The sequence below is a fragment of the Cyanistes caeruleus genome, chromosome 5 (assembly GCF_971803275.1).
Source record: "Cyanistes caeruleus chromosome 5, bCyaCae1.hap1.1, whole genome shotgun sequence".
Taxonomy (NCBI): domain Eukaryota; kingdom Metazoa; phylum Chordata; class Aves; order Passeriformes; family Paridae; genus Cyanistes; species Cyanistes caeruleus.
Genome location: NC_141705.1, coordinates 8,951,442 through 8,964,485, shown reverse-complemented (window position 1 = coordinate 8,964,485; position 13,044 = coordinate 8,951,442). Strand labels below are relative to the sequence as shown.

General features: G+C 37.3%; 1 protein-coding gene across 8 annotated transcripts in view; it reads left to right on the top strand.

Moving 5' to 3' along the window:
• The window catches only part of ZFYVE28 (zinc finger FYVE-type containing 28), a 145,960-nt gene that overhangs the window by 90,992 nt on the left and 41,924 nt on the right, over positions 1-13,044 (top strand). For all 8 annotated transcript variants that reach the window (XM_023925626.2, XM_023925625.2, XM_023925628.2 and 5 more), the window contains exons 7-8: positions 2,667-2,768; positions 10,504-11,868. In XM_023925626.2, coding sequence (XP_023781394.2) covers positions 2,667-2,768; positions 10,504-11,868 — 1,467 coding nt within the window. The remainder of the gene's footprint in view (positions 1-2,666; positions 2,769-10,503; positions 11,869-13,044) is intronic.

Sequence of the window (13,044 nt, the reverse complement as noted above, 5' to 3'; positions counted from 1 at the left end):
TCGCTTTAAAATTCTTGCAAAAGAATTAAAGAGGAGAATTGTTTTGTTCTAAATCATTACCAGTTTAATGTAGAATATCAAGACAAAAAAAAGAAAAGATGGTAGATCTCTAAATAGAGAAGGCAGTAACAATTGATCAGGCATCCTCTAGCAAAATTTAAAAATTAGGAACATCAGTCTTTGCAATGTCATATTGTTGGAAGAATTTCTTGAAAGCCCATATTTTGTGACACTCATAAATAGGACGACTTAAGGATATAATTCTTGGAAACTGCAAGTTTCCAGTTAAATTTGTGTGTTCTTCTCAATGGCTCTAGTTAAGACAGTTACCATGGCAGACTGCGTTGTGACTGAGTTAGGCGTAATTCTCTTGAAGGGAAGTATTAATATGTGTAACTTTTGTGTAGATTTGTGCCCTGTGTTGACTACTCAAGGCAACTAGATTATAACAATCATGCAGTTTTTGCAATATTGAACAAATCAGATGCATTTTTTCTAATGAGTCTTCATGGTTTACTAAGGCAGCAGCTTCTCTGGAGTAAAGCCAGCATATTTTTAATATTTTACTATTGTGAATGTTTTAAAGTTAGCTATTATAAGTAGGATAATTGAGAGAAATAAAAAACCTCAAATCCTGAGTGTAATCCACTTCTCCTCAGGAAATCCCTGTGGCCTGTTGTTCCTGTTAAATAGTACATTGTCTCTAACTGTCATTCTAAAAATAATAACAGTAATTATCTGATTATTGGAAGACAACAGGAATGTGAGAACTCAATTTGAAGCTTCTGGAAGACACAGTGAAGGAGAACACATAATGGCTTAACTGGAAAACCAGGGCTCTCTGGCAAATAGATCACGTCTATCCCAAATTACAAAGAAGGATAGAGGAGGAGAAGAGAAGAAGTTTAGCTGCTCCTAGTTATCCCGTGATAAGAAAAGAAATCACTGTCATGTGAGGTTCCACAGAATAACTACCCCATCCATATACAGTGTTTTCTGGAAGAAGTGCAAGCCTTGTAGGAAATAATAAGACTTGAATTTTAGTTCTTTCCAGTGCAACAGCTATATTCAGGCTTTGATTTAGAGTTCTTTCAAATGTTACACATATATAAAAGCCATTTTATAATTTTTTTTTCTCTGTGCTCTAGCCCACTTATTTCTTTTTAAATTTCTTCCAAGAGTTAAATTCTGTGGCAAACTACCTGAAAACCAGAGGAACAGTGACTTGGCATTAGGTAGAAGTTGGAGAATGGCCTTGAGCTTTCACTGATCAAATTAGTAACATTTGCTTATGCAGAACATAAGACATGAGTCAGCAATAACTGCTTCACTTTGTGGCAGCCTGCTTGTTGAAGCTTGGAAAGCATAGGAAAAAAAGATTAAATTATGTATCCTTGGCAACAAGATAATTTGTCTTAAGCCACAAAAAAATGGTGACTTGCAAAGGAAGCAACTTTTTCTGCCTCTCATCTTGTCTTCCCTGCTCCTGCCCTCAAAACCCTAATCCCCTGCTTTTTTTTTTTTTTTTTTTAATACTTCAGTGGAATTCATATAACTTGTGACATCAGCTTTGCTACTGTGTTTCAGAGAGCTTTTGGTCATGCACATGCTTCCTCAGGAAGAACTAGTGACCAAAAGACTTTGGCAGTCCTGTTAGCCGGGGGTCACCTTACTCTGGATGATTTGGATGCTGGATAGCTCTCAGAAGTAATATGTAATTTGAGTTTAAGAAAAGGAAAATGCCTTTGAAATAGCTTGGGTAACACAGCACTGACACTATGGACAGAAAGGGGAAAATAGCCTTGGAAAAAGAAAACTGATGTAATATCATCTGTGAGAACAGGTTGCCTTTGGGAAATATACGTTGTTTTTACAGTGGGCAGAGGATTAAATAGCAGAGTGGTGCCTGGTGGGAATCCCCCCTCAGGCACAGTATGGTGTGGCACAGCAGATACAAAGGTAAACTTTGTTTATTGTTTTGCTTATTTTGTTTATTTTGTTAATCTGTGACACACAAACAGATTTGGGCAGTGGTGATTTGGTCAGGAGGAGCTATTGAGATATCTACTGTGAAGTACCTGGAGGCTCTCAGGATTATGAATTTACCTATTTCCAGGGAAATTTATACAAGTGCTGAGTTGATGTAGAAGCATGGTTTCTTCCAAAACTGTTTTATGTGATTAAGAAAATCTGTTTCCTATTTTTATCAGGATATATTGCCAGATTATATTATTATAGAGGTAGAAAACTAGGAGCTCAGGGGTGAGCTACCTTACCTGGAAATTATTTAGACTGGAAAGGAAAAGTCATCTACAATATCTCAAATCAGTAGACTTTCCCCAATGTACTTGATTATAGGTTTCCTTTGTGGGTTTTTTTGTTTTGTGTTTTTTATTCAGGTGCAGCATGTCTTCTTCCCTTTATGCTTCCATTGCTTTTCCTACCATGTTTAAGAAAGGGGAACAGAGTGTAGGGGATCTTTTTCCTGTTACTTTAAATAGCATCTAATTCTAGCTGTGGATGAATAAGACAAAAATAAGATAACGAGATGTAGTTAAATGTTGTTCTAATATTTATGTACAGTTGCTCTTCTGACTATTCAGTGGTTGCTCTGTGTAATAAAATTTTCATTTTTGTGTGTGTTCATGCATGTGTTTAAATTACAGTGGCCTTGTTGTCTACTCCGAGGGACCATTAAACTTGGACCATAAACCAGAAGATATGTCTGAACTCTTCAGACCTTTTCACACTTTGCTAAGAAAAATAAGGCAAGTAATAAAAGATAGTTGTAATTGCTTCTCTTCTGAAGTGAAAATCAAGAGGCCTGAAAACTCATAAATGCTTTAAAAAGTGTTTCTGTTTGCTGTGTTAACCATAAACTGTGTTTTCCTCTCATCAGCCTGATATACCCGTGAAATAACTAAATGTAGTTTTTAATTTCATGGTAGTTTTCTGAACTTTTAATCTCTGTGATAGTTTCTTATTTTTTTTAAGTATCATTTTATAGCATTTCACATTTTCCTTGTGGTTGGATGATGCCTGAAATACTAAAGTTAGAGTTTATTTTTGGGAGATTCTGTTTCTAATTAGCATCAATGGTTCTGCTTAACTAGGCTTATTGTATTTTCTTGTTAAGCTGTGATGCAATACTCAGATAATTCTTAACCTAATAGAAATGACTGTTAGTTTTTCATATTGTAAATTTGTTATTTACAGGATGAATCACATTATACTTCTTTCCATAATGCTTCAGTGTTATCATTGGAGATGTGGGCTTTGGCTCAAGTATAAAGAATGTTAAAATTTTTTTTTCTTAGCTGAGATCTTTAGAAGACTGATCTGTTACTTTGGAGAAATTAAGCTGTATCTTTAAAGGATCTTTATGCTCACTCTTCACGTATTTTGTTTGGATGTTAAAATCTTTTTTTAATCCACAAGTCCTGTTATTTTCTTAGAATTTGGATTTATCTACCAACTGCAACTATTGTTCCTAGAAATCTCTAGAGATAATTTGACAGGTTTGGGGCTTTTTTCCCATGTCTAATTTTCAGCAGTTTTTCACCTTCCCTGGATGTCATGGTGGCAGTTTAATGTAAGAATCGTTTTCACACAGTTTATCCAGATTGATCTCCTCTCATCCATTAGAGGTGAGGCACCTCCTGAGGGAGAATGTAAGTTCTGTCAGAGATGGTTCAGAGGGGAGCTATTTCTGAAGTTAGCCTTTATGAATATCTAGACCACATCCTCATGTGTCCCTTGAAAACTTGCTAGGATTTTTGTTTAGAAGTCTTATTTTAGCTACATTAGTGATACTCATATTGAAATATGAGAATTAAAATTGACAAATCAACATGTTTGGTTTGTTGGGGTTTTTTGAGCAATTGTGGTTTTATAAAACACTGGGTTAAGAATAACAACATGAAGTGAAGGGCAAAACTGAAGTTAGAATGAGGAAAAAGCTTTATTGTAACTGAGGCTTGAAAAGTCCATGAAGTTTACATTAAAATGCCTTATTCCCAATATGTGGCTATTGCAGGTATTTTAACCATCATTCCACTTGCTGTCTAAAGCCAAAAGGATATTTAAAAGCTAATATTCTTCTCATAATCTGTATTTTCTGATTTATCATATTTTACAACGTGGAAAATGAAAATCAATGAAGTCTGTGTGTTGCTTAGCCCATTTAATTTTCAGTTACTGTGAACGTAGCTCTGGGGTTGAAAACAGATTTGTAAAGTGCTTGTTTGTTCAATAACTACAGTTTTCAATGCAAACTTTAAAAAATAATCTTTCAGATTCAGTTTTGGAAAAGTTCTGATGTACTTTAAGAATTGTATTTATTCTGTGAAGGAAAGGGAACATTAAAGAATGTGACTTCAGGTGTCTAGGGGACAAAGTTGGTGAAATGTTCTAGTGAGATAACATTTATCTGACCAAAAATTCAAGCAAGAAGTAATATGAAATTTCATGTCTGCAGACTCTGAATTGAAGGAACTCAAATCCTGGCAAGAACTGAGCTCAAAAAGATCCTTTAGTAATATTTTTGAATGAAAAATATATTGAAGAAAAATAACAATGAGATACAAATAAATGTGCTGTTCATGTAAGATAATTGAATTACTTTTGAAAGTACCAAAGCTGTGTAGGGTTTTTTTTTCTTATCAGGTTTTTTTTTAACTCATCAGACTGCAATCCATACTCTGTGAGAAGGTTCATAGAAACCTATGAAGAAGATGGAATGATATTTGATACCAGTATTTCTGCTCCCCAGCAAAGGAAGAGTGTTTTTTTCCTGGTGTCTTTCTCCAGTCTCCAGCACCAGTAGTTAAGGCTTGAAAATAGATTCAGAAGTCTTCTGTTAAAAATAGCTACATTTTGCATTCCAGTTGTGTGCCTGTTGTAAGAAAATAGAACATCTTACTGCAGAATGTGATCACATCCCAGTCAGTTTCTCTGTCAAGTTCTGTAACTTTTTAGCCAACTAAGTATTTTACCTCATGGAGTAACATCATATGAAGAGCTGATTATTTTGTAGGATTACAGGTAATTAATTTTTAAACTGTATTATCCTAAAATACCCATAAGGCAAAGATAAGTACTGTATTTTAATTATGTTGATCCACATAATTAAATCAGAACTAGCAGGGAAGATAAATATCTATTAGGTATGAAAATTTTTGGTGTCCTACTGGTGGCTGACAACTTTGAAAACAATAGAGATTGTTGAGACTGTGAGAAAAAGCAGTAAGGGTTGTTGCTGAGTTTTTGGAAAGGTTGAGCAGCAAATTATGGCTTTGAATGTTTTAATTAATATCTAAGCCAGGTGCTTGTGTTGACTTTTATTTTGTGTGTAAAACATCAGCCTTGGTATTTTATACATCTACCAATGCATAATTACATAGTAGTGCTATCTCTGTGCTTTTGAAAATAAAGTGTTTGAACCATTTCTGCCAAACTCCTGCAATCTGCTTAGGGAATACGCAGATGACGTTGTCTGCTCTGTGCACAGATACATAACTTAGGTGCCTGTGACACTGAACAGTTTTGTGATAAAACACTGCTTATACTATATATACATTGGAGGCTACTGTACCAAGATTTTCAAAAGTCAGCAAACTTGGGATTTTGCGGTACTGCTTAATTCTGCTGTATTTCAGAGCTCTTTGCTTTCCTGGTTGCTTGTTTCTGCACCATTACAAGTGATGGCAGGGTCCCTGTGGATTTTGGTGGTGCAGAGTCAAGCACATTGCACAAGTGGTGATGAATTAGAGTATCATACCATTTTAAGTACACTTGAAACCTTTCTGTATCATTGACTAGGAATTAAATGCAGTATACATACTCTCTGTGTGTTAAAGAACTGCGTGGGGCAGTGTGAAATTTGTTTTCATTTAAATTAAGTGTGCACAGTGGTTGGGCAAAAACTGATCCGTTTTTCCGAGGTGGCTGTGTTCAAAACTTTGAGTTGATTCAAAACTGTGGCAATAAAGGAGTGCCAGTGCTGTTTGTTCCATATCTCAGTGTTGGTTTCTCAGCGTGGGTGTGTCAGACAGATCTGTGGACTTGGGCTGAGCTGAGCGCAGCGGGAGGATGCGCGTGGCATCCCTGTACCAGCACCAGGCTCCTCCGGTGGCAGCTCCATTGAGGCAGCTGGTCATGCTCCCTTTGGAGCATCAACTGAAGCACAGGCTGGCAATAACAATGAAGCTATTCTCTGGCAACAAGGCAGTTTAAAATTCTAGTCAGAGTAGGAGCAAAGTTAATGGAAGAGGCTTGAGGAATGTGCAGGATTAGGGGGTTTGTGGCCCTGTCCTCTGCAGAGCCAAACTTGTCTTGAAAGACATCTGGCTTCACATCTTTGAAGAGCTTATTTCTGTACCCTGGATATTGGCAGTAGAGTAAAATATGTTCATTGGTTTTGCAATAGGCAGAGCAAATCTCTACTGCTGCTTGTAACAGGCAGAGCACATCTGAAGAACTTCTTGTTTTTCTGCCAGTAGCTGTAACCACTGAAAGAAGAATGTTCCTCTTTGGAAGCTAGATTGCCTGTCTGTGATACAATGCCAAAAAGAGTAAAAGCAGATGAAACCTCAATATGCACGTTTTAAAATTCAGTATTTTCTGAAGCCCCTCTGAGAAGAAAGCACATTGCTTCTCATCAGGGTGGATTGCAGAAGCTGACTTTACCTTTACCTGTGGCTTCTGAATAATGTAAGCAGAGGGAGAAATCCTTTTTGTCCATATGAGCGCAATGAGTTAAAGGTTCTTCAGCAGAAAGGAAATGAACCACTAAAGTAGCTACAGTTTAATTAAACCTTATAGTTTACTGGTGACACCTGATGTTTAGTTTTTTAGTAGTGAAATGTCAGATTTCTTTTCATATATTGGTTAACATTAATTTTTAATATCTTCATAGCCATTTTACAACATGGCAGATTGGCAGTGAGTCCTGTATAATCTAATTTACAGTGTATCTAAAAGGTGACTGTTGATCAAACATTTGTCATCTTTAAAAATGACTTGTGAATCCAAGGAAATTACCTGTACCTCTTTTAGAATTAGTTGTATTTGTTAATAGCAGAATTTCCAATGTTTGGATTAGGAAAATGAGCATATTCCCTTTGAATTTAAAGCAGATTTCTCTACTGAAATTATAGGGCTGGTAGACTACCATGTGTAATTCAACTGGTTATGTTATTCTTCCAAAGCTGCAGGGATCTAACTGACCTAAAAAGACATGAGGACTGTCAGCTGGTTTCACTGGTGGTTGTTGTTGTTCTTGTTGTTAATATTATTACTATTTTTTATTTTTTTTTAATCAGGCTTTATTTACTGTCCTCAAAACTGCATGCAATGGCTCTTAAATTTTGAGGTGTTGTTATTGGCAGAAATAGAATTCATTACTCAAGTCCATGGAGCTAGCCAGTAGAAAGTAAATGTGTTTCCAGCACTGAATTTATAGTGAGTGTATGAAACCTGAGCTGGATACAGGTCTCTGAGCGGCCAGGCTCTTTAACTGAGCCTTTGGAAAGGAAGCAGAGTAGCTCTGGACACCCAGATATTCAGTAATCCTGGGTGCTGCCATGTGGTGTTGTGGAGACTGAGTAAAACCCCAGAATAGATGCTGGAAGTACGAAAATTCAATCTTTGGTTTTCCCTGGGCCCAGTGAATCATTCTCAGTTATGCTGATGGGCTTGGATGGAAAGCAAATTCCTTTGAATGTTGCTGTTGTAGTGTCTGTTTGTAGAAGTTGCTGATGGACCCTGGCCCAACCCAGAAGTTTCCTGTGTCTTTAATATCTTTGTATATGTGAGGGACGAGCTTAAACCCTTCACTGTCTCATTTGTGTGCTTACTCTTGTTTGTTGTATTTTTTAAAATGAAAACCCCAACTGTTTTTAAAATCTCACATTACTTTGTTTATGCTTATAAAATTCTATGTCAGTGTTCCTATAAACACTAAAAATATGGGAATTCATAATACAAAGCCTCATGGCAGCAATCATGTTATCCTGTTTTTTAATATAAAACATATTCTATGTTTTTAAATTATTACTGGTACAGTTATTTTAAAAATAAATTATGATAATGCTACTGGTTTTATGTTGACCTTAAAACTTAAGCAATTTCAATTTGTTTTTAAGGTGATGTTCAAGTGCTTAATCTCTTAACAAAACTGGTTAAATACAAGATCTGAGTAATAATAAGGTGGTATCATTACATACTGTGTAGACAAAAGAAAGGAATATATAGGTATTTAAAATGTTCTAGTGTGCCAAATAGCAATACTGGTTTATAGCTTATTAGGCAGGTGGATCTAACAAAGATTGCCCATTTTCCTTTCTTATTTATGACTGAAAAAAAATGCTCAAACTTCGGATTTAAAGATACATATGGAATGATTCTGGGAAATTCTGACTTATCTGTTTCAGAGCGTGAAAAGGGAGGATACAATTGCACAGTTGTTCTTCTAAGTGGTACTTCTGGAGGCTTAGAACTTTTTTCAGGGTCATGTTACTCATATACAGCAAGATTTTTTTTAAAAATAAAATGTGTGCAATGTACATAGCCATAATTTTTTTCCGACTTAAGAATGCTTATCTAAACTGTTAGTTTTTGCAAAGTGTAGGTAGCTGATATACAGATCAGATACTAGTGATCTATTTTTTTAGCTATTTGAAAAATTGGTAGTACTTGCAAAAATCTTTGGTCTTTGAGTTAACAAGTTATGAAGGTAAACCATTGACTGGAAATTGAGATGTGAGATGTGTTGGGTGTTTCTTTGGCATTTTTTGGCCTCTTTTTTACACCCAAATTACTCCTTTAAGGGAATTCTTTTAATATGTGCATATTATTATTTTTATTATGCCAACTGTTTACAAATTATTCCTAAACACATGAGGAATAATGGACTCCTAACCTCTATTGAACAGGTCTTGCTTTTCTCATCCATTCCTTTATGCTAAAATACAGTTTCTGATCTTTGAAAATGGTGGCAGCAGTTACAGACAGAGGATATTTGTATATTTGGCTTCTATTTGAGAAGGATAGTGTAATTGAAATTCAGACCTAAAATTACTTGATGTTGTGTCAAACATGATTTGTTCTTATCAAGCCCTTAATAACACTTTGCTTTCAGGTGGCCACAGTCCTAAACTGCAGTACTGAGGACACCTGGTAACACTGGAGATGTTGCATGTCTATAGAAAACACGGTTTACTAAATTGCTCAGTGTTTGCTTCTAGGCCTGCCTTGTTGTTAACATCATGCAGAAGCTTTACTCTTTGATGACCAATGTCATGGTTTACCCCCAGCTGGCACCTCAGCCCCACACAGCCAACTTGCTCACCCCTCCAGTGGATTTGGGGAGAGAATCAGAAGAGAAGAAGGGAAAAAAGTTGTGGGTTGAGATAAAGACATTTTAATGGATTAAATAAAGCCCCAGACAAGCAAAGCAGAACAAGGAATAACTCAGCACTTGCCCAGGCAGGTGTTCAGCCATCCCCAGGACAGCCGGGCTCCACCACACCTAACAGTGACTTGGGAAGGCAAACGCCACCACTCCAAACAACCCCCCTTCCTCCTCCTTCCCCCAGCTTTATGTACTGAGCATGATGCCATATATATGGTATGGAATATCCTTGGTTCATTTGGGGTCAGCTGCCCCAGCTGTGTCCCCTCCCAACTCCTTGTGCACCCCCAGCCTCCTCGCTGCTGGGGTGGGGTGAGGAGCAGAAAAGGCCTTGGCTGTGTGTGAGTCCTGCTCAGCAATAACAAAAACACCCCTGGGTTATCAGCACTGCTTCCAGCACAAATCCAAACACGGCCCCACAGCAGCTGCTGTGAAGAAAATTAAGTTTATGCCAGTCAAGGCCAAAAGACTGAGTTCAGTGTTTGAGGCAGGAGAGAGCCAATTTCCAATCCCTGTTTCAGTGATCTGTCTTCCAGATACCAGTGTTGCATAAACAATATCACTGTTTTATTGAATTCTTTTGTCCAGCAGTATAATGCTGCAAAACTTCTGCAGTACTCTTTTGTAGAATAATTTTCTGAATCAACTTGAAGGATGGAAAATTGGTTTGCTAATCAAAGTCAAACTAGTGAATTAAAAAAGTAAAATGATAAAATAAATCTAATTGTGGGCGACATTTTCACTGTAAATGATGGGGAGGGGAAAAGTTCCATTTTTGTGTGTGTTTTGGTTTATTTTGAGGCTTCACTGCAAGCATGTATATAATTTTATGCCCTCTATTTGCATGAGTAATCTCAAATTCAGGCATCAGTAGTCATGTGCTCTGGATATGAAAGCCAAATGCATCTTGAATTACACAGTCAAAAGTATTCTATGCCCTCATGTTCTGGATTTTACCCAGAAGTTTAAGTTTTTAAACAGAAGTTTTAAATTTCTGGATTGCACTAACAGTAGAAGCTTTTTTAAAATCTGTAACACGAATGCCTCATGATTATAAATGTCAAGTGATGTGTCTGTTTCTTCGTTTTCAGGGATCTCCTTCAGACACTGACTGAGGACGAGCTGCACACACTGGAACGTAACCTGTGCATCTCTCAAGATGTAGATTTTCCTGTCAGAGCAGATCCTGAAGTACCCTCTGTCATTGCACCAGGCATAACTGCAACTTTGCCTCCTAAGGAACTTTCAGCAAAAGCTGAGAACACAGAGGCTGAGCTGGCTTGTTCCATGCAGTATGATGAGCAGGAGCTGGAGCAGCTGAACAGGATGGTACACAGAGTCGGTGATGAAATGTCTTCTCTGCTTTCCCCTCCAAGCATCTGTCAGTCTCCAGCTCACAGACCTAGCCTAAGAAATAGTTCTAGCACAGAAGCTTCACCAACAAGACACCATCTTGACAATTTAACTGATGAAGAGGACAGAGTGTTTTTTATGGATGACCTAGATGGAGCAGGAGAAGCTCTGGCTGGGTTGGATTCAGTAAGTGATACTTTTGCTTGGGTGAATAACCCTTGCCACGATTCAAAACAGAACCTGCAATATAGAGATGCTTTGCTTTACGAGAATGGCCATCAGACAGAGGAAACTTTGCTTTTAAAAGATGCTGAAAGTGACTTAAGCAATAATAACAATGTTGAAGATGGAAAACAGATGCCTGGCATTTCAGTTCCAAATTCATGCAGCTGTCTAGAAGGTCCAGACTCACAGTTATACCTCAATGGCTGGGATGCATATGCTGATGATGCAGAAACGGCGGAAGTGATAGCCCACAGGACAGGGGGAATGAAAATATCTGCTACTGTAATATTCAATCCTAAATCTCCTTCTAGCTCAGAATCCCCAGTAACAACCCCAGAAGCAGCTATTAGTTGTATTCCTGGATCTGCTAATCCATTAGCAAATGAGGAGGAGGATGAATCCCATAAACTCAGTATAGCTGCCACAAACTGTCTAATTAATTCCTGTGTGTGTTGTGGCAGCTGTGAAGACAGCAGGGAGGACGGTGTTGAAGGTTTAAAGACTAAACATTCTGCAGGAGGTGTTGTAAATGCTTCATACACATTAGTAAAGTCTAAGGAAATGGACCATGTAGATAACTTGGACAATTCAGTCCCTGAGCAGGAAACATTAAAACCTGAAACTTCTGCTTTGTTAGCAGAAAGAGACTTTGGCAGTGAAGAGCAAAAACTGCCAGTCTCCTCTAAGTGCCTGGCACATTCCTCAGGTTCACAGGTAGGAGCAGAAAGTGACTCCCAAGGAGAAACAGAAAGCATCTCAAATCAGCAGAAGAAGTGGGAGAAGAGAAAACAGCTGTGTGATAAAACAATGGACTACAATGAAGATGCTAGTAGTGAAAGGACAGCAAAAGAAGATGTAAAGTCACGATCTAGTTCAAGGTAAGAGCAACTTGATGTCTTGGTAGTAATTTGCATGTACATAAATTCCTGTATCCTTGTACTGAAGTGATTGGTGTATCATTAATGTTGATTTTAAGGACAAGAGTGTTGCAGGAATTTATCCATATATATATTTTTAGTGCAGATAGCTTTTTATTGGACGTCAGCTTTTCTAAAAAAGATTTTGAGATCATCTGACTTTTAATCATCCAGAGTTTCTGTATCGTTGAAATCGATGTTACATTACCTGCTTAATGTATCCAAGAGGGCATTGCTGCTAAACGGTACTTGGGTCATTACTTCCATTGTACTCTGCTGTTTTATAGGAGAAGTGTGTCTGGCAAATACTAAAAAGTTAACTTTTGCATCAGTGCATGGGATTGAATTGTTATCTAAACACATTTTACCTTGGCTTCATTTGAGAGAAAGGGGTTGATATGACCATGTTGCCTGTGGGTATCTGTGAATGTGTGTGTGCTGGAGGAGCCTAACTAAGTGCAGAAGTGGCTCTTAAGCCTGTTGGACCATTTCTGCCAAAGGTGATAGAAGAGTAGAGGTCATGGATTAGGGTTCTGCATATTTAATGACAATAAGGAACTTGCTAATATCATAATACTTGTAATAAAGAAAATGCCATGCTTCAGCTCAACTTTGATTGGATTTGATTAGGACCTTATACAGATCAGTAGAAAACCTGACTTTGTTTTGCTTTACTGTTTAGAGGATAACTTGTTTTGTAGAGAGTCCTCAGTTTCCCTGAAGTATTAATATCATGAAGCAGAGGCAAGACATTAGAGATAATTACCTCTGTTTTCTGTATTTCTGTTGCAGTTGGCTTTATTTATGTGTGAGATGCAGATCTCTCATTTCATTATGTTCACAGAGTTCAGGATAACACAGTGGAGGTAGCTTGAACCACAAAGCATAACCACAATATAAAAGCTACAGAAATAAATGTACCAACTGAATTATGAAATACTTTACTGGTAGTGGAAATATAATCATGAGTTCTTTGGCCTGGACCTAATTGCTGTTACAGGTTAAATACAACTTAGCGTGCACAAAACTCGACTAACCTTTCTCATTATTCTGTTTGCTATCTTGGGCTATATTCAAAGCCTTACAACAGGGTTTCTAAGTGGACTTCATTTTAAGATGTAATTCACAAATCCCTTT